The sequence below is a fragment of the Cyanistes caeruleus genome, chromosome 9, assembly GCF_971803275.1.
Source record: "Cyanistes caeruleus chromosome 9, bCyaCae1.hap1.1, whole genome shotgun sequence".
NCBI lineage: Eukaryota > Metazoa > Chordata > Aves > Passeriformes > Paridae > Cyanistes > Cyanistes caeruleus.
This window is the reverse complement of record NC_141709.1, coordinates 3506672-3530694: the sequence shown is the minus strand read 5'-3', so window position 1 is coordinate 3530694 and position 24023 is coordinate 3506672. Positions and strand designations below refer to the sequence as shown.

Genomic DNA, 24023 nt, shown 5'->3' with positions numbered 1-24023 from the left:
TTGCCCCTGGTTTCCCCCTTCCCCACAGCTGTGGGGCAGCTGTGCTGCCAGCAGAGGTGATCAACTCAGCATCCCTGGGGAGAGGACCAAAATGTTTAGAGGAAATTAAAAATTGAAAGGCAACGTAGCTCTGCAGCTCTCCCTAAAAGCTGGGGTTAAGCAAAACACGAGCAAGGTGTGTGCTCCAGGGATTTGCTAATGGACTCGGGGACGGGAGGGGTCTGGGGTCAGCCCTGGCAGGTGGATGGAGCTGGGGCAAGTGCCTCTTCTGCTGCTGGGCTGGTGAGAAGCAGGTGCTGGAAACGTGGTGTCCCTGTGGCTGGGGCCGTGCCCGTGAGAGCAGAACCACACCTGGACCACCTAAAGAAGGAGCCAGGTACCCCTGGCATGTGGGTGGGTTTGGGAAGGGTGAGGATCAGTGCTCCGGGCAGGGATTTTGTTTTGGGGGCTGTGTTTATGAAAGAGTTTCTCCTGTCTGCCTGGCCTCAGTGGTAATCGGGTACTTTGAGTTTTAAACGGGATGTCAGGAAGGATTTGGCTGGCGAGGACGATGGGAAGTGACAGCTCGCTTTGGATGAGCAAAGTGCTGCAGAGGTGGCCGAACTCCCTCCCTCCCTCCCTCCCTCCCTCCCTCCCTCCCTCCCTCCCTCCCTCCCTCCCTCCCTCCCTCCCTCCCTCCCTCCCTCCCTCCCTCCCTCCCTCCCTCCCTCCCTCCCTCCCTCCCTCCCTCCCTCCCTCCCTCCCGGGACACGGGCGCTCCTGGGCTGGCCCCTCGGTGGTCACTGTGCCTGTGCCATCTCAGCGAGGGAGGCGTTTTCCAGACAGAATCCTCAGCCCATCCCTCCCAACCCCTCTGCACTTTCGAGTCAAGCCATGCTTTGCAACATGGGGTTCAGATGAGAAAATAATTTCGGCTTGAAAACCAAAATTGACTGCTTCTGACCCTAAAAACATTTGTGTTTTTATTTTTAGATGGTTTTTTTTGAGATGGAAATTGAATCTTTTCCTTGTTTGAGGAGGATAAAAGTGCATTCAACCCTGCATCAGATTGTTTCACTTGACCCACGAGTAAATGCTTTTCTTTCCTCTGACCTGGAAGGCTTTCTTTTTCTTTCCATTTGGCAAGAAAAAGGGAAAAGCCAAATCTTGGTACAGGTCACTGCAAAATAAGGTCTGGAGCTGGAGCTTTTCAGCCTGAGCGCTGCACCAAGACCCATCAGCTCTTCCCGCCGGTCCCTGGAGTGGCTCCCTTCTTCTTGCAGTAAAAAGCCCTGGTTTTGCCTTGCATTTTGCTGGGAGAAAATGCCTGCCAGGCAGGAGAGCAGCCTCTGGCTGCTGAGTTTCAGATGAGCAGAGATGGGGACAGTGCTTGTGCCTGGCTCGTTTGGCTTCAGGGGAAATGCCAAGGAATTCCTGCAGTCAGGAAGGAATGTGAGGGAAACAAGGGGCAGCAGTTCTGCTGGAGCATCCCTCAGGTGGGAAATTGGTCAGTGCTGCCTTTTGGTTGAACCAGAGGTGTGCTCTGGGGCTTGGTGCTGGCTGCAAGGATCTGTGTGCACCCTGTCCCACAGGAACAGGGGCTGTGGATGTCCTCCTGAGCACCCCTTGCATCCAGGTGAGTTCTCCCATCTCCGTCTTTTACCTAGGTGTTGTTTCCAGTGGCAGTGGCACCACTCCAGGCACAGCATTCAAAGCAGAGGGAGAAAGGAGGGAGCTCCTTGTGGAAGCTGTGGAATGCTTTGACCTCGCAGGCAGCAAGAAGTGGGGCGTGGGCTGTTCTGCATCCTAAGTTTAGGACCAGTTGGAATTGGGACTGCTGCAGGAGGAAAAGATTGGCTCCTTCCTAAGATGAGTTGGCAGGGCAAGTGAAGAGAGCTTGGGATGGACAAGGCTCCCCCTGGCCCCTGCTGCCCTCACCTTTTGTGAGTGGACTCCTCATCCCCTCCCTGCTGCCAGGAGGTTTCTCTTCTGATCCAGCTCTTCCAGGGCAGAAGCTGATTGCAGAGGGGTTGTGATCTCACTTGTGCTTTTAATCCCACTGCTGTCAAGCTCCATTAGGAGGTTTGGCATCATCTCACTACCTCTGGGGCCGGGCCGCCGTTTGCCCAGCCTGAAATGAGGACAAGTCTGGGCTACGCTGGAGCGAGCAGGGCCCGGGGAGGCAGGGATGCTTTAGGGGCCCTGGCTGCCCCCACTGCTCTCCCCAGCACTTCCAGACATAGCGAGGGGCTGCAAGAAGCGTGAGACCAGCTCTTCCTGGTGGCCTTGCCACTTTGGGAGCAGGATGGAGAGGAGCTGGGATGGCGGTGAGAGCCACTCCCCAGGCACTGAAGGTGCTCGGAAGCCTTTGGGCGCTGCAGCCTCAGCCCACGCTCTGCTCCAGCTGCATTTGGGTGACCCGGGGCCGACCTCCCCCCGCTGCCGCCGCACACGTGTGGCCGCGGCCGGGCTGCGTGCGGAGCCGGGCATCCCTCCCCTGCTGCCGCATGCGGCTCCTCCGCGGGAGCCAGCGCAGGGGGCTGCGGGAAGGGGAGCTGATGGGCCAGAAACTGGGGCTGAGCGTCCTTCCCAGCCTCACAAATTGGGCTGTGCGGCTCGGCAGTGCGAGGGGAAGGCGCTGTCGCTCATCCCTGTGCTGGATACCGATGGCCCAGGAGTAGCTCCCTGGATTTCCAGGCCCGTATGCTGCAGGGGGGCTGCCCTAGGACCAGCCTGGATTATCATTGCTCTCCTGGGCTTGCTCACAGCAGTTTTGAAGCTCTGTCTGCCCATGTGCTTGCAGTTACCTGGAAAGGAGCTGACATAATGACAAGAAGACAAGGAAGGGCAGGGAAGGTGGGAATACAGAGAGCCAGAGATCTACAGGCTCATGGGGGCTGTCTGGGTGATCACTGGGGTAAAGTCTCAATCTTCCCTGATCACCTGTGACAAAGGAGAGTAGAGCCAGGCTTGTCTGCCCATGGCCAGGAGCAGCCAGTGCCAGGGTTTGGGCAGGCACTGCTGTCCTGATTATGACCAGAGTGTGACTTTGAAAGGCTTCTGTGCAGCCACAAAGGTTGGAGAAGGCTCTGCTCCCTAAAGAGGGGAGAAAATCTTCCAGTGGAGGTCTTGGCCCTGCCCTGTGCTGGGGCTTAGGGGTGCTAGCTTGGCTTGGGGTACCACCACTGCACCCCTTGCTCCTCTCTGATGGCTCCTGAAGCTCACCAGTATGTGAGTGTGACATCCTCCCTGTGGGTTTGCTCCATGCTGCCCTGTCACGTGGATGACCCGTGGGTGATTCCTGGGAGGATGCTCCAACCAAACCACGGAGTTTGCTCCATGAGCCTGGAGAGGTGCTTGGTGTGTGTGTGTGCTAAGGTCACGCCTGGCTGCAAGGAGTTCATTTTCTGCTCTGTCTGTCCTTCCTCCCCTGCTAAGCATCGCCCAAACTCTGCCCTTGGGGCTGGGATGGGCTTTTCCCCGTGCCTGCTGCTGGCCCTGCTTGGAGCCACATGAACCACAAATCCTGCTGGGCATGTTTTCCCTACCAACGCAGCGCTGTGGCTGTGCCCACAGTGATCCATGGGTCTCTGCCAAGGCAAGCAGAGCTGTGGTTTGGCAGGCACAGAGACCCCTCAGCGATCGATGCACCAAGGAAATCCCTGGCTCTCATGAGAGCTGACCAGCATCACCTCCCCTAAGGGGAGGGTAAAACCTCCTTGCTGGAGAGCCCCAGGTTGCTCACAAGGTGGAGCATTTCCTTCCTGAAGCCAGGAAAAGAGGTTCAGATCCATCAAAAGTTTAGGCTTCATGTTTGTGGGTGGGCAAAAGGAAAGCTGTGTCTCATTCCAGAGCTGTATCCTCTAGTGAGGGAAAAGGTGTCAGCACTTTCCCCATGGGATCCCTGTGTTGGCTGGGAAAAACTCCTCACATGTGCTGGGCAAGGAGGGTGAAAATCAACAGGTTTTTAAGCTTCTCCAAATTTTCTATGGGCACCAGCATTCTCGTAGCTGTCCCAGTGGATACAGCTGGTGGTGCTTTCCTTTCCCCACTTTTTTGTTCCAAACTTGCCCAGACCTCATGCAAAGGAGTCTGTGTGGCTCACTCTGTGCCTCCTGGGGAGGATGAACCTGCAGGGATGTGTTTACTCAGCTCAGGGCAAACATTCCAGTTTTAGACTGACCAGTCCAAAATGTAATACAGGATATTTTCCCCACATCTGACCTATCTCAAGGTAAGGTAAAGCACATCCTTAGCTCCTGGCAGGGTCTAGGAGCACATGAACAAAGTACCCCATGGTCTGCCCAGATTTGCCCTCCACAGCTTTAAATCCTGTGCCTTGATCCCCCTGGAGCTTCTTCCCATGCCCCTGGGAGGGGGAGACTGAGACATCAGAAGGAGGGAAGCAGCTCTTGCTCCCAGGTTGATGCTCTGGGAGTGCAAGGGGTTAATACTACCCCGCTGCCTAATCACAGCCCAAAGCTGTAAACCCCTACCCCGGGGGAACATCATTGCAGCTCTGGATGTAAAATACTCAAGCCTGGGCTTTAATGATATTTATCTATGGGAAGGAGAAAGCATAACTCTTGGCTAATGATGTTAGTCAAGGCTCGTTCTGTCTCCCCTCCAGCGCAGACGGATGTGCAGCCCTGCGTGTCCCTGTGTGTCCCTGAGTGTGTCTGTGTGTCCCTGTGTGTCCATGAGTGTGTCTGTGTGTCTCTGAGTGTCCCTGTGTGTCCATGAGTGTGTCTGTGTGTCCATGAGTGTGTCTGTGTGTCCCTGAGTGTGTCTGTGTATTCCTGTGTGTCCCTGAGTGTGTCTGTGTGTTCCTGTGTGTCCCTGTGTGTGTCTGTGTGTTCCTGTGTGTCCCTGAGTGTGTCTGTGTGTTCCTGTGTGTCCCTGTGTGTGTCTGTGTGTTCCTGTGTGTCCCTGAGTGTGTCTGTGTGTTCCTGTGTGTCCCTGTGTGTGTCTGTGTGTTCCTGTGTGTCCCTGAGTGTGTCTGTGTGTTCCTGTGTGTCCCTGTGTGTGTCTGTGTGTTCCTGTGTGTCCCTGAGTGTGTCTGTGTGTTCCTGTGTGTCCCTGTGTGTGTCTGTGTGTCCCTGTGTGTCTCTGTGCAGTGTGGACAGCCCTGGTCCTCAACACCCGAGCTGGAGTTCCTAGATAGTTATAGTGATGGAGAAAGATTATCTTTTGGGAAGATTGTCACCTTCCCTTGACCAGCTCCTGGGGGAAAACACCCATCTGCCCTATGCTGCAGGTGCCATGGCACATCTCTCCCCCAGCCCACTGGGATGGGGGCGTCTCTGCAGTCCCCTAAACACATCAGATTTTAGGGGGGGTGCAGCTGCACAGAGACCTTCCTGTGACACTGGTGCCTTTCTGTGATCCCAGGATTGCGGGACAGGCACACCTCTCAGATAATGGAAATGTCAGGGCTGCTGGGCAGCTCCTGCTGAATATTCCTTGTGTGGCTGGGCTCGTTTTTCAGTGTTTGTGCAGGCAAAAGCAAACCCACCGAGGTGTATGATGACTAATGAATGCACATCTGGCATGGGAAATGTGCTGTGCAGGGGGAAGCTGTGCATTAGCTCCCCTGAGCTCTCCCCAGGGAGCAGGCAGGCTTGGGAGGCTGTGGCCATATGCTCCTGGATGGGGATGAGAGGGATGAAGGTCCAGTGAGGGGTGAGGGTATCACAGGATTGTGCAGAGACACTGTAACCTATGCATACACTCACCCCCCAGCCAGAGACACAGAAACATGCTCTAGCTGGCTCCCAGGGACCTTTCCATGTGTTAATCCTCCATTTTCAGCCCAGAAGCCATGATGTTGAGTGCACAAGACAACTAAAGAGCTTGAAACCCGTGAGGAGCAGGCTAGATGCAGGTGAGGACAGAATTTGGCACTGTCAGGCTTTTTCTGATTGATACAGCAGCCTTGGGCTCTGCAAAAATGAAAATAAAAGCAAGATCTAGCACAGAACAAAATAAATTCTCCTGCCAGCAGCTGCGGGTTCAGCTCCTGAGCATCCTCCAGCATCAGCATTTTGGGCTGGTGGAAATGCTGGCCTGAACAGGAAGGAAATGATTGATGTGCTGGAATACAGAGGTGTGAGGTGTACCAAGGCAAGGGCACCTGGGAGCAGGGCTCTGCAGCAGGGCTGGGGCTCTGTGCATCTCGTGGGCATCTCGTGGGGTTTGCATGTGCAGGTATCATGGAAGAAGCACCTAAACAAAGGACTCACCAAGTTACTTACCTGAATGTCCATCCTCATGAATAAGGGTGTGAAATATCATTGTGGAAAGAGAAGTCTGGGGGATTAGGGTTTTTTACAACAGAATAAAAAACGGAAGGAACAAAAAATATTTTATGGGTTTTTTTAAAACTAGTCAGTAAAATCTTTTCCAGCACACGAAAGATGGAATTCTATAAAACCCACAAGAAATTCCCATGCTGAATTTGGATTAGCTACAACACTTACAAGCTTTAAAGCCAATTGTACGTAGGGGTACTGCAACACCTGAGGGTTGCAGAGGGTGAGTCTGGCAGGCTCGTGATCCCTCTGTTGCCAGGGTACCTGTGTACCTGGGCATGCTGGGTTGTTTGAGCATGCTGTGGTGCCCTGGCAGCAGCTGATCTCGAGATGCCAACAAGGCAGGATGCTTTGCAGGTGATTTCTGTTGCTCTTGCCCCAAAACAAACTGAAATAAGGACTTGACAAGTATTTTGTATCAAACTGCTGCTTGATTTGCTGGTGGTGCTAACCTCAAACACTCTGAACACGCCAGCTGAGCCTCCCAAACCATGTGTTTTATTTAAAAGCACATTGACTGAAAACAAAAACTTCGGCTTTAATTTTCTTCCCCGTTGCAGAGCATCTGGTGCTCCTGTTTCTGAGCTTTTCCCAGCCACCACAAAGTGGGAATCCCACCTTCTCTGTTCTGTTTGGTCACCCATGCATTGCTTTAAAAAATAATGAAACAACAATAGGAAAGACAGCTTGAGGGGGAAAAAAATGAGACCAGCATTGGAATCAGGCGAGCTGATAACCTGCTCGCTGGAGCGATGCTGTTTCACATTCGCTTTGTTGTGATCTCCTGCAGCGCTCGCCTGCTTTGGGCCAGAGCCACGGGGGTGATGGAGCAGCATCATCTGGATCTGGGCAATCTCAGCTCTGTGTAAGCCAAGTGACTCCTTAATCCCAAAGAAACTCTCTTCCATGTCCATCCATGGAAACGGTGAAATGTCAGTTCCTGAATTAGCTGTAATAATGCCTCCCATGGTCCTGGCAGCGCTTGCTGAGGGGAGAAGTGGCTCTCCCTGCATCCTGGGCTGTCATCACCTCCTCTCATCCTGCCAGAGCAGCCCAGGAAATGACTTTGTCACTTTTCCTGGCCTCCTCCTCCTTCTTTGTGCTCGCCTGGATGTCTCTAATTCCCATCCCTCCAGCAGCTCTGAAGCCCAGCTAACGGGAAAATGCATCTCTGCTACCCTGCACGGAAACACTCGGAGTGCTCGCTTTTCTCTCTCAGTGCCTCTCTGAACCTGCCAGCCCCCTGATGTGCTGGAGTGGATGATGTGGATTCCCCTATCGGCAGGGGAATAGGGAGGTTGTCCCTGGCCAGGCTGAGTGTGCAGGTGTCTGTGTGTGCCACGCAGCCCTTCATCCCACAGCAGCCCTGCATCCCACAGCCAGCAGGCGCTTGGATCCTGCAGCGCAGAGGGTAAGTGCTGTGGCAGGATCCACTTATCTCTCCTTTGCATTTCATAATTCATCCTGCCCTTTTGCTAAAGGCGCAGAGCCGTTTGCATTCGAACGAGCGTTTATTTCCTCCCGGCTCAGCTCCGCTGCTGGATCCCGGGCAGAAATCAGCGGGTCAGGACAGCAGCTGCAAGGGCTGGGCTGGAAGAACAGGGAGAGCAATCCGTGCCCAACGGGATGCCCTGACAGACGGCAAGGTGACGGAGGAGAAGGTGAGTGGTGTTTTCTGCCCAGCTTTATAGCTTGCTCTGCAGGGAGGAAAAGTATCAGTGGTGTCTTGTCCTTAGAAACTGAAGCACAGGAGAGTTTGGCAGCCTCCCGTAGCAGAGGTTCTGCATTGACCCCACCAAGCTGCACTGCCTTGCCGTGGTTTTTGTGCCCTGTTGAGAGCAAAATCAGAGTGAAACAGGCAAACACACATTCTCCTGGCACAGTAATCCTCACACTGGCAGCGGTCAGCTTGTGGTGCAAGGCACAAGATTCAATTATCTTTATCGGAGCTTGCAGCAGTGAGCAGCTCTCTGATTCCAACGGCAATGCCAAATGCAAGCTGTACCTTCTCCAGCTTAAACTCTTGCTTTGGAGCTTCAAAGCTTCCCAGCAGCTGGAAACTCTTACTGGGGACAATGCCTTTTATGTGTGTGTGCCTTCCCAGTGCCAGCATGGGTTTGGAGCACACAGCAATGGGCCAAAATTGCAGCAAAGCCAGCAGTGCCTCTGGCCTCACACTGGGGAGCCAGTGTCTGCCTAAGAGAGATGTGTTTTACAGGGAATTGTGGGGAGGGGGGATTGTTCTGTCTGAAAAATGGTGGGCAGGCTTGGCATCCCCAGCCCTGGTCCTGGCTTATGCCTTTGGCTGTGGTGTGTGATGGGTTTTTCTCCTGGCTGTTTGCAGAGGCAGAGGAGTATGAGTAGCTGGGACATGGTGAATGGATCGAGCCAGAGCCTCTGGACACCCAGCATGGGGCCGAGGCAGTGGTGAGACACTGACAGGGGTGGGGGTGCTCAAAGGACTGCAAGAGTGGCTTTGGGATGCCTGGGGTGCTGCAGGATCTGGGCATGTGGATGTTGCATGTCTGACAGGGACTGGGGTGCTGCAGGGCTTGGCTTTGAGGATAGCCTGAAGGAACCCAAGAGTTCGGGGGTGCTGCCTGTGTGTGCTCCCCCGGGAGAGGATCAGGCTTTGTGTGTGTTGAGTGGGTGCCCCCCTCTTTCCCCTACCGTGGGGCCGGGGGCGGTGCTGGGGGCGGCAGCTCCGGCCCCGACAAACTCCTCCCCCGCCACCGGGCCCGCCCGGGCGCTCCCGCTCCACCGCTCCGGTGATTATTCTTCTTCCCATTATTTATTATTCCCGCTTTTATTGCTCTTGCCCTCCTCCTCTTCCTCCGGCCCGTCCCCCGCGGTCCCGGCCCGTCCCCGCCCCAGCCGCCGCCGCCGCGCTCCGGAGCCGCCGCCGCCCGCTCCTGCCCGGCCCGGGCGCCCAGGTAGGGCTCGGGCACCCCGCCGCCCCCGCTCCGCGGCTCTCCAGGGATGTCGGGGCCAGGGAAAGGCTCTGGCAGGGATTGGGGCTGCGATGGGAAGGGGGAAGCCCGAGTGGTGGGGGGCGCCGAGCACAACGGGCTGGGATGCTCGGATGGGATGCTCCCAGCATCGTCCTGCTGCCAGCATCGTTCTGCTCCCTGCATCCCCGGGCTGCACCGAGTCCCTGCGCCACAGCTTCGTCTGGGCGAAGCTCCGGGGTTGTGGTGCCCTACAAGACCCTGACTCATTTTCTTAGGGTTGTGTGGTCCGACTTAGCGCCGTGCTGGGTTTATTCAGTCCCCGTGAAGTCTGATGGCAGTTCGGGTGGGTAGGACAGAGTTTTTCTGTCTCTAAACCTACTTTTTTGCAGCCACTTGAAGTTTTGGAAGTCCCAAGCCAGGGGCTTAGCCTCCTGCTCCCTCTCCTGGGGCCCAAAGCTTTGCCATTCATCAAGGACATGTCAGCCCATCAAATCCCCAACCTCACCACCAAACCTCTCCACAGAAATGGTGGCTGCCTTTGCTGAAGTGGAGGAAATCAAATCCTTTTGTTTATTCTGAAGGATCTCTGTTTTATCTCTCACTGGGCTACAGTAATTAAAGGAGACCTGTGCTTGAGCTATTTGCCTGGCTTTTGTTTTCTCTTAAGGTTATCCTGGAGGATTTTATTCCCTCCAAAAGGGCATGTGGAAACATTTAGTGTTTTCAGCTGTATTTCATTTGTGTACTATTGATTGTCTCTCCAGCAGAGAGATTTTCTAAGGGGTGGTGGAATATTCCACCCCGACAGAGGCTTGTGTTTCTGGGGCTGTATTTTTCCCCTTCCCTAACTTTGCCCCTTGCTTGCCTAAGCCTCAGAATTCCCTGTGATGCTGTTTGAGGGATACTGTGTGTATTAGGGCTGCTGGTTGGCTTTCAGCATTGTTCCTGCAGGATCCTAAGGTTCCTAAACCTTAAAACCTAAACCCTGGGCTTTGTCAGGGATTGGGAGAGAAGGCTTTTCCTAGGAAGGACTTTTCACCTGTTGAAAATCCAAGAGGGGAGAGCATCAGTAGGCTGCCATTCTCAATGTGATCGGTGAGTCTGATCCCATTCCAGCACCATCTCTGCTGGGATGTGAAATCCTCGTCCATCTCTTTCCAAAGTGCTGGATTTCAGCCTGGCCACAGGCCTGAGGACAGCCAGCTCCAGAGACCTGCTTAGGAGAGGCAGCCCAGCTCTGCACTGTTCCTGCCCAAAAGACAGACTGGAAATCAGTTGTGAAGGATTTTCCACTTGGCAAACTCTCCTCTGTGGAGAAATGCAGAGCATCCTCCAGCCATTTTGCATGGGGCATTTTGGGTGCATGGGCTGACAGAGCTGGGCAGCTGTGTGTGTCTGCTGGGAAGAGTTAGGATGGAGTGTGATGATCCAGCTGGTGCAGCATCACCCAACTTAGCCATGGGCACGAACAGGAACACAAGATACGCTCCTATTTCTGGGAGTTGCTTTGTGGTCATGCCTCAAATCCGACAGCCCCCAGGGCAAGTGGCAAGCAGAAATAAGGTCAGGCTGTGGTGTTCCCTTTGTTCCCTGCCCTGGCTGCCTCCACCTTCTCCCCCTCCATCCTCCATCCCTGTTGCCCCCTATCCCTCCTGGCATCTCTGCCCTCCTAACCTTCCCTGTCGCTGCTTTCCCACCAGGATGAAATATTTATCGTGGCTCCGTTACCCTTGTTTTCTTGAAAGCGAGTTTCACACTTCATTTGCAGAAGACATTCAGAGACTTCCAGTTGGGTTTTCCTTCTCACTGGGCGCGTGTGGCGGTGTGTGCATGACCACCCCGGCCAGCCCCGCTCCTGCCTGATCTGGCTGCATGAGGTGGAGCATCCTGAGTGATGGATGAGTCTGTAGCCCTGCTGTGTGATAAATCAACAAGAAAAAAAAAAATAATAAAATGGTCTGAAGTCCAACAAAGAGTTTAGCTCTGCAGTACCAGCCCACAGTTGCTTTGTGCATCCTTGCTCTGGCTGGGATGCAGTGAGGAAAAGGAGTGTGAATAGTCCTGTAAAGCAACTGCAGGTGAGCTATAATAAATAGCTTTATCAGTCCTAGACCTGATCCTGGAATGACTCCACTTGGATTTACCACAACAGTGGGGTTTGGGTCAGGTGCTGTGGCCTGTGTTATACCCCAGAGCAATGTGTGGCTCCAGCTTTCCCTGGTGGTCCAGGATCCCGATGGATGAGAGATGGATTCCTGGTGGCTTGGGAAGCAGAGCTGTGGCTGTGTAACCCTGTCCATTCCGTGAGGTTTCTGTCTCCAGATGGGCTGTCCTCCCACAGCACACCATCAGCACCCTTGTGGGTACTGTGGGTGTCTGAATTGCAGGGCAGGAAAGGGGACCCATGGCTTTCCCATCCCTGCCTGGGGTGACTTTCCAGGAGGTGAGAACCTCTGGTCGATGTCAGTGAATTCACTCTGGCGAGAAGGGCAGGAGGGGTTCCCAGGATGTGTCCTGAGGATGGGGATCTCTGGAAGTCAGAGTGGCTGTAAGTTCCTGTTCCCATGGGTGGCGTGGCTGTCACTGGGTCTGCATCCCACTGGGAAGGATGAAGTATGTGGGCTCCTGGTGGGGTTTGGGCTGGTTCCCCTCCAGGCTGGCTGATTTTTAGCGCGTGCCCTCGGGACGGGACATCCCTGTGTCATGTCCCACTCTCTGCCTGGGTGACCTGCAGTGGCTCCTGTGCAAACCCCACCCTGCTCCTGCTATGGGGTCCTTGGAAGCCCAGGGGGAAGTTACAAACACTGGTGTCCCCAAGGCTAGGAAATGGTCACCCAGAGGCCCTGGAGATGGGCATCCAAGCTCTGAGCAAGTCACGTCTCCTCCCTGGAGCTCAGGGATGAGCAGCTGGTGGCAGCTGCCACGTTGGGCAAAGAAAGGCAAATGAAGAGAAGATCAGAGAGTTTTCTGGGTTGTTTTATGGATCCCGATCACAAAGCCACACTTCCAGAGCCAGCAGCTGGCCCTGATGTCTGGCCCCACCAAAAAGAGACAGTCTGTCTGCCTTGCGCTTTCGGGGAGGCTCCGAGAGCCCTCCCGACTGTAGTACTGCTGCACGTGGGAGGCTCCTCTCTCTGTATTGCTGCCTGAATGCAATTAGGCTTTAATGAGTCATTAAAATAAATCTCTGTTTCTACTCCAAGTGAACATGCTGGGGGGATGCTGGCAGTCGGAGCAGCAGGTCTTGCATCATGTAGAGGAAGAGGCTGCCCTTCCCTGTGCCCTCCTCCCCAGGGCTGGCACCCTCCATCTCCCTTTCCCTTGGAGAAAAAGACATTTCCCAAGCACCATGCAGATCAGCAGCTACTGTGAGTAGCTGGGATTAAACTACAACCAGCCCTAGGGTTGGTTTTTTGTTGGAGGAGCTGTGATCTGGGCGTTTGTCTCTTCCCTGGTGCCAAAGGGCAAAATGTGAAAGGGAAAGCACGGTGAATCACCGATAGGCATCCATATAGTTTTCCTAACTGTAATGTAAATGGGATTTAAAGACCACCTGAGCCAAGAAGTGTGGTGGTAGCCCCACACCTTATGGGCAGAACCACAAGGCTCGTCTCCCTTCATTCCTCTTAACTGGTAAACAGGGCAATTACCCCTAATGATGGCTATGCTAATTGAATCCCTCCACAGTGGCTGTCTAGCTGGCACACTTGCAGGCAGGAGGGCAGATGCTGGCAGGACACAGGGGGAGACATGCGTGTCCCTGAGGAGCAGCACCCTTCAGAAATCTGTCACTGCTTCAGCCACCAGTTCCCAGGCTGCGGGAGGGCACGGGTTAAACCCAGGGGGCGAGACAGAGAATTTGTTTTGTGTTTTATTTTAGCAAAACACGTAAATTGGGTGACGCCGCGGAGCAACGGATCCGCCCCGGTGTGCTGTGCCAGGGGGACTGCAGCTGATGGGATTACAGAGGCTCCAGCCTCATCCAGAGCTTTTCCCCTGGGCTTTGCTTTCGGGAGCAGAGCTTGCTGCTACACGGCAAGGTTTTGCACAAGTTGTGTTTCATGTGTCAGGCTGGGAGGAACTGGGATAGGGCAGCAAGGGCAGATCTGTGTGGGAACTGGGAAACCAGGGAAATAATTTTCATGGGAATTGTGGAAATGAAGTGGGAAGGGGGAGATGGCATCGATGTCCGAGGCAAGAAGGGTGACAATGAAGTGGTGCCTTGGAGGAGAAGCTGTCCTTCTTTCACAGAAAGCTGCTGAGAAACTGGCTTAATGGAAAAAAAATAATCTTTGGAGGGAAACTCACTGCTCTGCTTGGTTGGATCTTGTTGGGAATGCTGTGTAGGGCTTCTCTAAACAATGCTTCTGGAATTGATCCTCATCTTCCACTGCGTGCCCGGGATGAAGATGCATTTGGTGTCACTGAGTCCAGGTGGAATTAGCCCCACTGGAGGGCAGAGCATGCACCTTCCTGTGGGGGAGGAGCAAGAAAATCAAACTAGGGAGGAGATCAGATATCCACAGTGTGTTTGCAGCCCCCAGGGAATGGAGGGATTCAGCTGAGGTCTTCATATCCTTGCCCTGACAGGAGGAGCCCACTGGTGTGAGGAGTTGAAGGTTTCATCTTGGAGCAATGAGAATGCTGGAGAAACCTGCCCAGGGCTGGGAATGAACAGTAGAGCATCCTTAATGGGAGGCTGGCTCCATCACACTGCTGGGGAGAGTCTGGGGTGAGTGCTGGGAATGCTGGCTGATGCTGAAGAATACCTGTGCTGGGTTGGTGCCTTGCCACGGGGTTAAATCAGTCACGGGATACCCACAGCAGTGCAAGGTGCAAACACCAAGGGTGGAATCAGGGTGGAAGCAAATAACCTTTCCTGCTCCTTTCCAGTCTCACAAGGATCCATGTCTTTTGCTGGACGTTGTAAGCACCCATGGTGACAGGGGCAACATGGGGTGCAAGTAAGATCCAAGTCCTTACTCTCTGAGTCTGTGTCCTCCAGGAATCCACAGTACAGCAGGACCCAGCCTGGGCTCTGGCTCTCCTCAGACCGTGGTCATAGGCAAGGTCCCTTCAGCACACTTGTGAGGGAAAATTCTCTGGCTTTTTGGCAAGGTTCAGTCTCACCTGGGACACACCTGGCATCCTTGGCTCGCTCCGCTCCCGGCTGCTGCAGCCGCTCCTCGCGGGGATGTGCGAGTGCTGGGAGGGATGGTGCTTGCAGCAGCGATGCTGGCCAGGTGCTGGCTGCCTCCGGAGCGCCCGTGGGGATCTGACGTGCAGGATAATCCCAAAAGCCTTTCTCTGTGTGACTTGGCTTCACGCCACCGGTTTTGTCCCTGGTTATTTTGGGAGCACGGCGGAGCGGCTCCCCGGCACACGTTCCTGGCCTCGGCCACACGGGGCTTTTGCCAGGAGCTGCCCCGGGAGGAACCCTGGGCACAGCGGCCGGAGATGAGCCATGTGGATCAGGCTGAGGATATTCCTGCATCCCGCTGTGGGCTGCCCATGTCTGATACCTCCCCTGTGTCTGGGGCTGCTCACCACCCTTCCTGGGACTGCATCCACCTGCCCTGGCTCCCGAGCTGGGCTGACTGGGAGCTGACGGAGCAAACACAGTGGGTGGGAGATATGTGGGGGGATGAAGAGGGAGCTGCCATTCTCCTCCTCAGTGTTTTAAGCCTCCCTGCAGCGAGGAGGAGCTGCAAATGGGGTTGTAGTTATATGAAGGCAAGAGACTTGCCTTCATCCAGGTGTAGCCCTGGCTGTGTGTGTTTCTGGGGACAGGGTGGGGTGTCAGCCCCTTCTGTGTCCCTCCGTCGTATCCACGGCTGCAGTTAATCCACGCAGGCAGGCGAGATGGGATCTGAATAGTCACTTAAGGAGATATAGGGCAGATGAGGTGCCCAAGTAACAAGATACCAGATAATCCGTGCCTGAGACATCCCAGCCTGCAAAGCTGCCCTTCCTCCAGAAGTCTGAGAAGCACTGGGAGGTATCCCAGGGAGAGGAGTGCAGATGTGCCAGCTGGTCCCAGGATGTTCCAGGGATCACACACCTGGACAGAGATCAGAGGGGGATGCTTGGTCCTTTGTGGCTGTAAGGACAAATTGTTGGCAGGGAAGTTCCCCTGGGCTCCCACAGGGCAGGATGAGGCACAGTGAGGGAGGCAGTGAACCTGGATGGGCAAGAAGGTGGTTTTTGGCAGAGTTTGGTGGCCAGGACAAGGGATCTCCTGGGCTCAGAGGGTCAGGAGCACAGTGCTAAAGCAGAAGTGCAGCCTTTCATGCCCACCTGTGAGCTGGGGTCTGTCTGGCAGCTTCCACCACCAAAGGTGTTTGATTTTTTTTTACTTGTGATTAATATCATGCCTTTTCCACAAAGCTTTTGCAAGAAAAGAGCTGGTTTTGCATCCTTGTTGGTATTTTGTCTTTCCCATCCTTGGGCTGGGAAGAGGCAATGGGGAGCCTTGGGAAGCTGGCCCAGGTGGTGGAGGGAAAGCAAGAGCAGACTTGCAGCAGGGCACAGACTTTTTGGTTTTGATGACTGGCTGTGACTCACTGCCAGTCCCACTCAGCTGGGGGACAGTGTCACCTCTGTGACCTGGCTGCCCTTGTGGTAGCTGGGAGCAGGGTGTTGGCTGCAGCAAAACTGCTGGGAAAACCCCAGGTGGCTCAAGGCACCACATCACAGCAGGAAAAAAGCCTCGGGAAGGAAATGGGTCACACGAAACACCCTTTCTGCTGGGTAAAACCTTACTTGGAGTTCTCTGCAGCAGGCAAAAATAAAAGTTTTCCCAACTGCTGCTCTGATTCCTGTCTGCAGACTGGTGCAGACTCCAGTGTAACTCTGGCAGAACCAGCAGCAGGTTCAGCTGATTCAGCTTCACAGTGACCCAGGGGTTTGTCACTTGGGAAGGAAGCCTAGGGGCGAGCACTGGGAGCAGAGGGAGGCTACTGGGGGGCTGCCAGCTGCATCCCACATTGCTCCAGGTAAAATTTCATTTAGCTTGGCTCGTTTGTATGGTGGGGTCTCCTTGGCCCTGCTCCCCTGTGGCTCAGTTTGTCCCCTCATACTTTGCAGCACAGAGCACCTGACATGCAGGGAGTTTGGGGGACCCCAGCTTTGCCTGAGCACCCATCCTGGGGGTTTGCAGCAGAGGGTTGATCCCCCTGAATCTTGCGGGGCAGGTCACAGCTGCCTGGGAGCTGCCCTGTTGTTTGCTACCATGATCTGTTTTGAAAAGGCAGCCCCTGATGCTGGTTTTTTCCAATTAGGCCCTGGGAGATGACTCTGGTGAGGCAGCGGCTGGGATAATTTACCAGGCAGACATTTCATTGAATTATCCCGTGAGCTGCAGAGCAAAACCAGGAGAGCAGAGCCTGGGTCGGGGCAGGACTCATGGCAAGGTTCAGCATGATGCTCGTGGTGTGTAACCATGCCCTGCCCCAGCCTCAACCTGCTCCCGAGCTCTGCTCTGAGTGTTTGACCCCCGCGGGGTGGCAGGGATGAGCTCGAGGCTGCAGGGACACCCAGGGTGAGTAAGGACAGGAGTGTCTCAGCTGGGTTGGGAGTGCTGGTGGCTGGCAAAAACCTTGCCACCGACTTGCAAACCATGCAAATCTGCTATGGATGTCACTGAAGGAGAATAGATATAGAAGCCTGAGATGCCACTCGTTCTCAGAGTCACTTTTCAGGCTGTAACTTTGCGCTGTGAGGCAACATCAGTTAAAGAAGATGTATAAATCCTGATTTTGTACAGGTGATTTGTGTGCCAGAGGGTCCCCACAGCACCCTTGGGTTGTTGCCTCTCCTGAGCCATCCGGGAGCAGGTGAGCAGCGAGTGCCAAGGCATCTGCTCCACCTGGGATATTTAAACATTTAAACAACTCTCGACTCCCTTTTTAAGCCAGAAGGAGAAATGGGACTGTGCCTCAGGGAACTGGATTTGTGCATCCCCCTGGGATGCCTCTGTGCCCTGTCCTGCTCCAGGACAGCTCAGCTCACAGTGCAGCCCAGGCTTTTACAGGATCCATACAAATGTATGGCCTTTTGTTGGGATGGAGCAGTGGGGCTGTGTGGAGCTGAGCGAGTAGAGCCCAAACTGCTCCTTTCCCAGCAGGTTGGGATGTGTTTAGGAAGGGTGGATGGAAACAGGTATGGGCTGGTGGCAGAGATGTGAAAAGGCTGCTGTAGTTGTCCTCCCTCTTTCTGGACATAATTTATTTTGTAATTCCCAAAACCCCAGTTACTCCTGAGACTGTGGCTCTTGCTCCTTCCCTGAGAGGTGTTACATTCCCTTCTTCATCCATGCAGGAGAGAGCTGTGGGCTAGAGAAAGCTATTTTAATAGGCACAAACTCGGTAGAAAAAGTGAACTTCTGCACTGCTGGTGGGCTGGGTTTGGGGAAGGGGAGAAGGGCAGGAACTTCCTCCTTTTGAAAAACACCCCCTCCAAAGAGAAGATGAAAGACAGCGCTTCTCTTGTGCTTCACTTTCATTTTTGCCTTTGTTTAACATTCACTATTTTAATAAGGGCCCAGTTCCTGAGCAGGGCTAGTGAAATGCTGATCCCAGCATTCCCAGGAATGGGAATACCAGAGATGGGGCATGTGGAAGCCCAGCCATCCTCTGAGACACTCAGACCTCAGAGGTGACCAAAGGATCCCCAAGTCTGATCCCTCCTTGCCCAGGGTCATTCTCCAGGGCTGCCTGCTCACTCCAATCCTCAGGCTAATTGGATGCTGCTCTCTGAGCTCTAAATCAAATCACACTCCCATGAAATGAAGTTTTCTGGACGTGAACAGCTGCCTGTATCATCCATCACCGCCCAGCTTGCGGCGTGTCCCTCTTGGGGTCACCAAAGGTCAGTGTTTGCCATTTGCAGCCACCCACTGTCACCTTCTCCCTGTTAAGGAAGGCACCTGGGGAGGTGACAACTGCACCAAAGGCTGCCTGCGTGTCCCCTCACACTCCTGGCAGCAGTTCAGGGTGCGGTTTGGTAACAGGGAGCAGGAGATGAGTGTGTTGGTCTCTATTATTAGCTCTGTTCCGTGTCTCCTGATGGATGGAGATATTAGCTGGGTTATGGACATATTGATTTCTTTGTTGGTTTTTTTTTTCCTTTATTTTGTGTGTGAGAGCGGCTCAAGGAGGAAATCCAATGCGTGCCCACCTTTTGGCTTCCTACAGGAACTTCCCATGAGCTGAAAATCAATTTGTGGCAGGCAGGATGTGCAAACCACCACAGCAGAGTGAGGAGGGTGGGTGATTTTTGGGGAGGAAGGTTCCACACTGTGCCTGCTGGGACGTGCAGCAGAGAGGGGCCAGGGCAGAGTTGGGAAGGTCTCGTCTGGAAGCTGCCACCTCTCTCCGTTAATTAGGGCTGCGTGGTGAGTGGGTAATTAGATCTCCTCAGCTGCAATGGGCTGGCACTTGGGCCCTATCAATTATCCCTGCTCTGGACGAGGCACAGAGGGACGCAGGGCCAGTAATGAAATGCGGCTGCGCTGGGCATCGCCGGGAGGGTGGGGGGTGATGGGGTGATGGCTGCACCCACTTCTTGCTACCGGTCCTCAGTTTTGGTGAAACAGCAGATTTGGGGCATGGGATCATCCTTTCCAGGCAGTTTGCTTTACCCAGCTTTGCAGCACCCACCTTTTCCGGCAGTCTCCTTAAAAAAAAAGCATCTTATTTAGCCCCGCTGCAGTGACACTGGTGGGGATGGGGACACTGGGCAGCCCCTTTGGGAAGGGGGATGAGCTGATGGTGGAGTTTTTCTCCTTGTTCTCCCTGCCAGGGCTGCTGAGTGTCCCCGTGGCCATGTGGTGCTGCCTGTCCCCACCGTATGGCCCGGGGCCAGCGTGACCGTGACGTCCTGCCTGTCCTTTTCCGGGTAAGTATCCATGGGGTGGTGGGGGGATGCTGGAGCTCCCCTGTCCTGGAGGGGATGGAGGAGAGATTTCATTTCCCAGCAGCACCTAAAACATCGTTGTGATGATGCATCCGCCTTCCTTGTAATAAATTTTAAAGTGGAAAAGGCCAAGTGCTGACTAAGCCAGGCCTGTGCCCTGTTCCTGTAGAACGTTGCTCCAAGCCTGGGAAATGCATCCTTTCCCTGCTTCAAATTAAAGAAATTCACACGGGGGTGAAGCAGGGCTTCCCACAGATGCCAAATCAAGGCACATTCTTGGGAAATGGGGAAAGGCAGGCAGGTGCAAAGGGTGCTGTCAGACCACTCTAACCTCTCCCTCCACTTCTTCCAGGTCCAACGCCTCCGTCACTGAACGTGAGTATCCCCAGGTGCCGTGGCACAGAGACGGGGGTGAGGGCTGCTTAGCCTTGTAAGTGCCTGACAGGCAGACAGGGTGCAATTTTTGGGCTCAGACTGTTGTGGAGTTCAGAGGCTCCTTTTTGGCTTTGCCTGATGAAAAGCCCAGGTTTGTTCCTGCATTTTGAAGTATAAGCTGGATTTTCTGCTGGGAGGGTGGAAATCATCCCTTTTGGCTCAGTAAGGGTGAGGTTTTTCCAGTGGGCTGTGGGGTGTTTGACAAAGAGCCCAAGCCAGAGCAGCAATAACATTGAGGGGATGTGATGCTGCATCTCAGGTGTCCTCTCACTAAGAGAAGAAGGAGGATAATATTGGATGATACTTTTCCAGCTGGGGAGAGAGGAATGAGGATGCAATATTTTGGGATGACTTGTGGGCATCACTTCCATGATGTGATGACAAAATCAGGGAAGGTGAGTTTTGTGTCCCTGCCTTCCAGAGTTTGATGGAGAATCGGTCGGATGACAGCGGGAACTGTTGTTATCACCGGGGGAATCCTAGCGACGGTGATCCTACTGTGCATCATTGCTGTGCTCTGCTACTGTAGGCTACAGGTGAGTGTCCTCTGCCTTGCCACCCCCACCTGGCACTGGAACGGGCTCCCCAGGGCAGTGGTCACAGCCCCAAGCCTCCCAGAGCTTAAGAAGTGCTTGGACAATACTCTTCAGGCACATGATGTAATTTTTGGGCTGTCCTGTGCAGGGCCAGGAGTTGGACTTGATCTTTCCAGCTCAGGATATTTTATGATTCTGTGTTCCCCAGGCCAAGGTGGGATGGGCTTTTTTTTTTTTTTTTTTTTTTTTTTTGCCTGTGATGGCAGGGAATTTAAACCTCCTATCCCCCAATTATGTCCTTCCCTCCCCTAGGTGTGGGGGGTACTGCCCTGAGGCTTTTGAGGCTCTGCAGAACTTGCTAATTGAGGTGCAGGCTTGGCTAGGTTTGCAATACCAGATGGAGATTTTTATATAATTTTTTTCTCCCACTTGTAAATTAACCGAGGAGGCTTTCAACAAGGGCTAGCTACGACCTCCTGCTCTTTAAAAGTTAATGTGAAGTCTGTGCCATGCAGCAATGCCCGTGTGACGAAGAGCACAGCGCTTACTTGGAGCAGTTTTCAAGCGGCAGGATTAAATCCCTTCCTTCCCCTTGCAAACCTCGCAGGGGGAGGAGGGTGAGTTCCCCAGAAGGAGCAGCATGCTCGGGTCCAGGTTTTGTCTGGCTTCTGCCGCTTCACAGGACCCAGGAATGCTGGAGCGGATCAGCAAGAGGCCCCTGAGGGATCCTCAGGCAGCGGGATGAGGGGAGTGGGGATGTGGCAGAGCTGCTCCGCTTCCCCTCATACAACCCCTTCCCTTCCCGCAGTACTACTGCTGCAAGAAAAATGACTCCGATGAGGAAGAGGAGGAGGAGGAGGAGGAGGAAGAGGAAGAGCCCGACCTTCCCACACACTCCCATCTCGTCATGTGCAACGCCTGCAGCTCCCGCATGGTGGACGGGCAGGGCAGCCCCGCGCCGCCCAGCGAGCTCAGCCAGCACGGGCCTCACACCTTCTGCCCGACCTGCTCCCCGTACGGCTCCCCCTTTTACATCCGGACTGCCGACATGGTGCGCAACGGGGGCGAGAGGCTCGCCTACACCCCCGCGTGCTGCAAGGAGATGGGGCCGCCCCTCAACATGGCCGCCCTGCAAAGCTACACGGTGAGCCGGCACGGCCTGCTGCGCGACAGCTTCCCGAACCCGCGGGCCATCAGCACGGAGGTGTAGTCACCATTGCCGCTAGCACAGGGTGTCCCCAGCCGGCGCCCGCTCCAGGGAAGGGGCTTTTCGCTTGTTTTTGAGGAGAGGAGCCCGTAGCCCAGCCCGAGGCCAGCAGGGTCCTGCTGAGCACGGCACGGCCAGGCCTCGCGGGCCAGAAGGCGAGAGAGACCTCAAAGGGCAACGTTGAACCGGTCACCTCCGAACCCATCATAAGTGTCATTATTATCTACTCTCTCTCCCAAAGGGACTTGTCTAACGAGGGCTATGTACAGTACAACCTAATTTAATTACCCCCGGCTCGCTGAGCCCAGTGAGGCCTTCGGTGTCCCCACACAGCCACCGCAGGTGACGCACACGGAGCGATGGTGCCAGCTGCCATCCCCGCTGAGTCCCAGTGCCGAGCAGGGCACGGCAGCGCTCCTCGGCCATGGGCAAGTGAAGAAGGGAAGATCCAGGTTATCCTGCTCCCCTCGTACTGCGTCAGTAGCCGCTGGCAGTTTGCTTTTCTGTTCAAGTGTAAGATAGGGCACCTTCTCCCACCTGCTTCTCACGTGCTGAAAGAGTTCAGGACATGAATTTAGGTCACTGATGGGGGAGGCAAAGGTCCTCGCAAAAGTGCTCACCCACGCCAAAGCCCTCACCTCTTCTACTCTTCACAAGCTTTCTTAGGAGCAGTTTTAACTTGGACCCATGAATATGGAAAGGTTTTACTTATGGGAAGAATTGAATTCTTAAATAACTGCAGTTTTGGTCACCTTCAGCTTTCAAAGCCCCACCCTGACAGCTCTGATGGCTAGAGGAAGGTTGGCTTTAGGATGGATTTTGCTTTTAGGATGGATTCTGCAACAGCAGAGCCCACTGGCTCATATCTCCTTTGCAGAGCCCTCCCACTGGAGAGTGGTGTTCAGGTGGTTGGGGTCCCTCTGCTTTTGCTTCTGGAAGAAGAGGGTGCAAGACCCAAATGTGTCTTGAACACCTTGTAAACGTGGGTTCACTGGCACTGCAGCTGGCAGTGACAGCCAGTGACTCTGCCTTTCTGCAGAAATGAATGTGGGAAAGTTTCTTTTTCCTCCATAAATCAGATTAGGTGAAAAATTACTAAAGGGACATCTCCATCATTCCCAGGCACTTCCATAGCAACCAGTGCAGGACTGCTTTGCTGAGCACTTCCCATTCATGGCAGGGAGGAGGGACTGGGACATCAATGATCCCTGTGGAGGCTGTTGGAGGCAGTGGCAGGAAACCCTTGCCATGCCTTTGCAATATAGGGCAGGACTGCTCAGAAATGTGAGTGGTGGGGTTTTATTTTCACCACTGCAATTTAGAAATCATCCCGCTGCTCACAGAAGGGTTTGGACTTGACCTCCCCACTCACACACAGAAAAAGTAGGTCTCAGCACAGAGACACAGGGTGCACCAGCCTCGAATATCCACGTTACCAGGCAAAAGGCTGATGTACACATTGGACCTGCCCATGCCTTGGCACCTCTGATCTGAAGAAAGGAGCCAGACAAAACATGGTGATGGTCCTTGTAACCAAACGCCTTGCCCCAGCCTGCATTTTACACACACTTTCTGAGCAAATGTTATGCACCATCTCCCTCACCTCCAGCCCAAAAAGACATTGCATTTCCATTATCTGGAGACTCGGTCTGGCTGCATCACTTTTACATCCTTTCCATCCTCCAAATAGTGATAGGTGTTAATGTCCTCTCACATTAAGGGCAGGCAGGAGGAAAGATGAAAGTTACCAGCAGCAAAGCTCTCTGGATCCTGCTGGTCAGTAGTCTGTAGCTCCTGCTGCCTCCCATCCAGCCAGCACTCCTCCCTGAAAACATGGTCTGGAACTGGAAGAAAATCTTGGCTAACTCGATAAATCCCATTCTTTCCCACTAGAGCATCTGCTCAGCTAGGTCTCGTCATGCTGGGAGCCACGAGAAGTTAACGTGTCCCAGCGTGGTCTCTGCCAGACGGCCTCGTGATGCCGTCCCCTTGGCGGGCACAGAGCCAGCACACGGACACAGCGGCTCCCAGCATCCAACTCTACCTCTTGGCACACAAAAAGGCTTCCCACCACCACAGCATTGCTGTGACCTCCAGAGGGTGGGAATAACACTTCTGTGGGTCACCCTTGTGGCTGAAGGAAGGCCACTCCATTGTCCTCTTCGTCACAAGCAAATTGAGCGTGACCTGTCTCGGGCTAACGAGGCGCCAAGGCTGGGGAGGCAATTCCAGAGCAGCCAGATGGCCAAGATGAGGGTTGGCCTCGGAGCCAACACACACCCTGGCTCTGGCATGGCTACAGGGAAATGGGTGAGTCTGGAAGGGCTGGAAACACAGGGGATACAGCTGAGAATTAGAAGGTTTGGGAGCTGGTGGAAGAACAGGATGGGGTAGGGGCAGGGATCCCAGATTTTTTTCCACTTGAGATTCCTCCTGTTACTATTCTCTGTCTTTGTTGCTCAGCTATGGATCCAAATTCAATGTCAGAAATAAATGAGGACTTTGAAATACAAACCAGGAGTGGTTTCTGTTCTTTTGGCAGACAACACCAAAAGGGCTTTATCCAGTGCTGCCTGGAAGCTCTACTGGTGCAGGGATTTTTCCTCCCCACCCTTCCTGCTCCTGCTTTTGCTCCTCCTGTGTCCCCTGCTCCTCCCTTGGCTCTGCATCCTAGGCACATGCATCCCAA

The 24023-nt window shown here is 54.2% G+C and overlaps 1 protein-coding gene across 5 annotated transcripts; it reads left to right on the top strand.

The window, feature by feature from the left end:
• The first annotated feature begins 7573 nt into the window (after positions 1-7573).
• Positions 7574-23848, top strand: LOC111932601 (protein FAM163A). 5 transcript variants are annotated; one of them, XM_086902071.1, is made up of 6 exons: positions 7574-7701; positions 7821-7951; positions 19043-19138; positions 19509-19531; positions 20013-20127; positions 20936-23848. In XM_086902071.1, the coding sequence occupies exons 5-6, from the start codon at positions 20035-20037 to the stop codon at positions 21335-21337; spliced, it is 495 nt and encodes a 164-aa protein (XP_086758197.1). In that variant the 5' UTR covers positions 7574-7701; positions 7821-7951; positions 19043-19138; positions 19509-19531; positions 20013-20034; the 3' UTR covers positions 21338-23848. The 5 variants fall into 5 exon arrangements, with proteins under 5 accessions (XP_086758197.1, XP_086758198.1, XP_023787503.2 ...); XM_086902072.1 differs by lacking the exons at positions 7574-7701; positions 7821-7951 and adding an exon at positions 12446-12609; XM_086902070.1 differs by lacking the exons at positions 7574-7701; positions 7821-7951 and adding an exon at positions 18668-18733.
• The last annotated feature ends 175 nt before the right edge of the window (positions 23849-24023 follow it).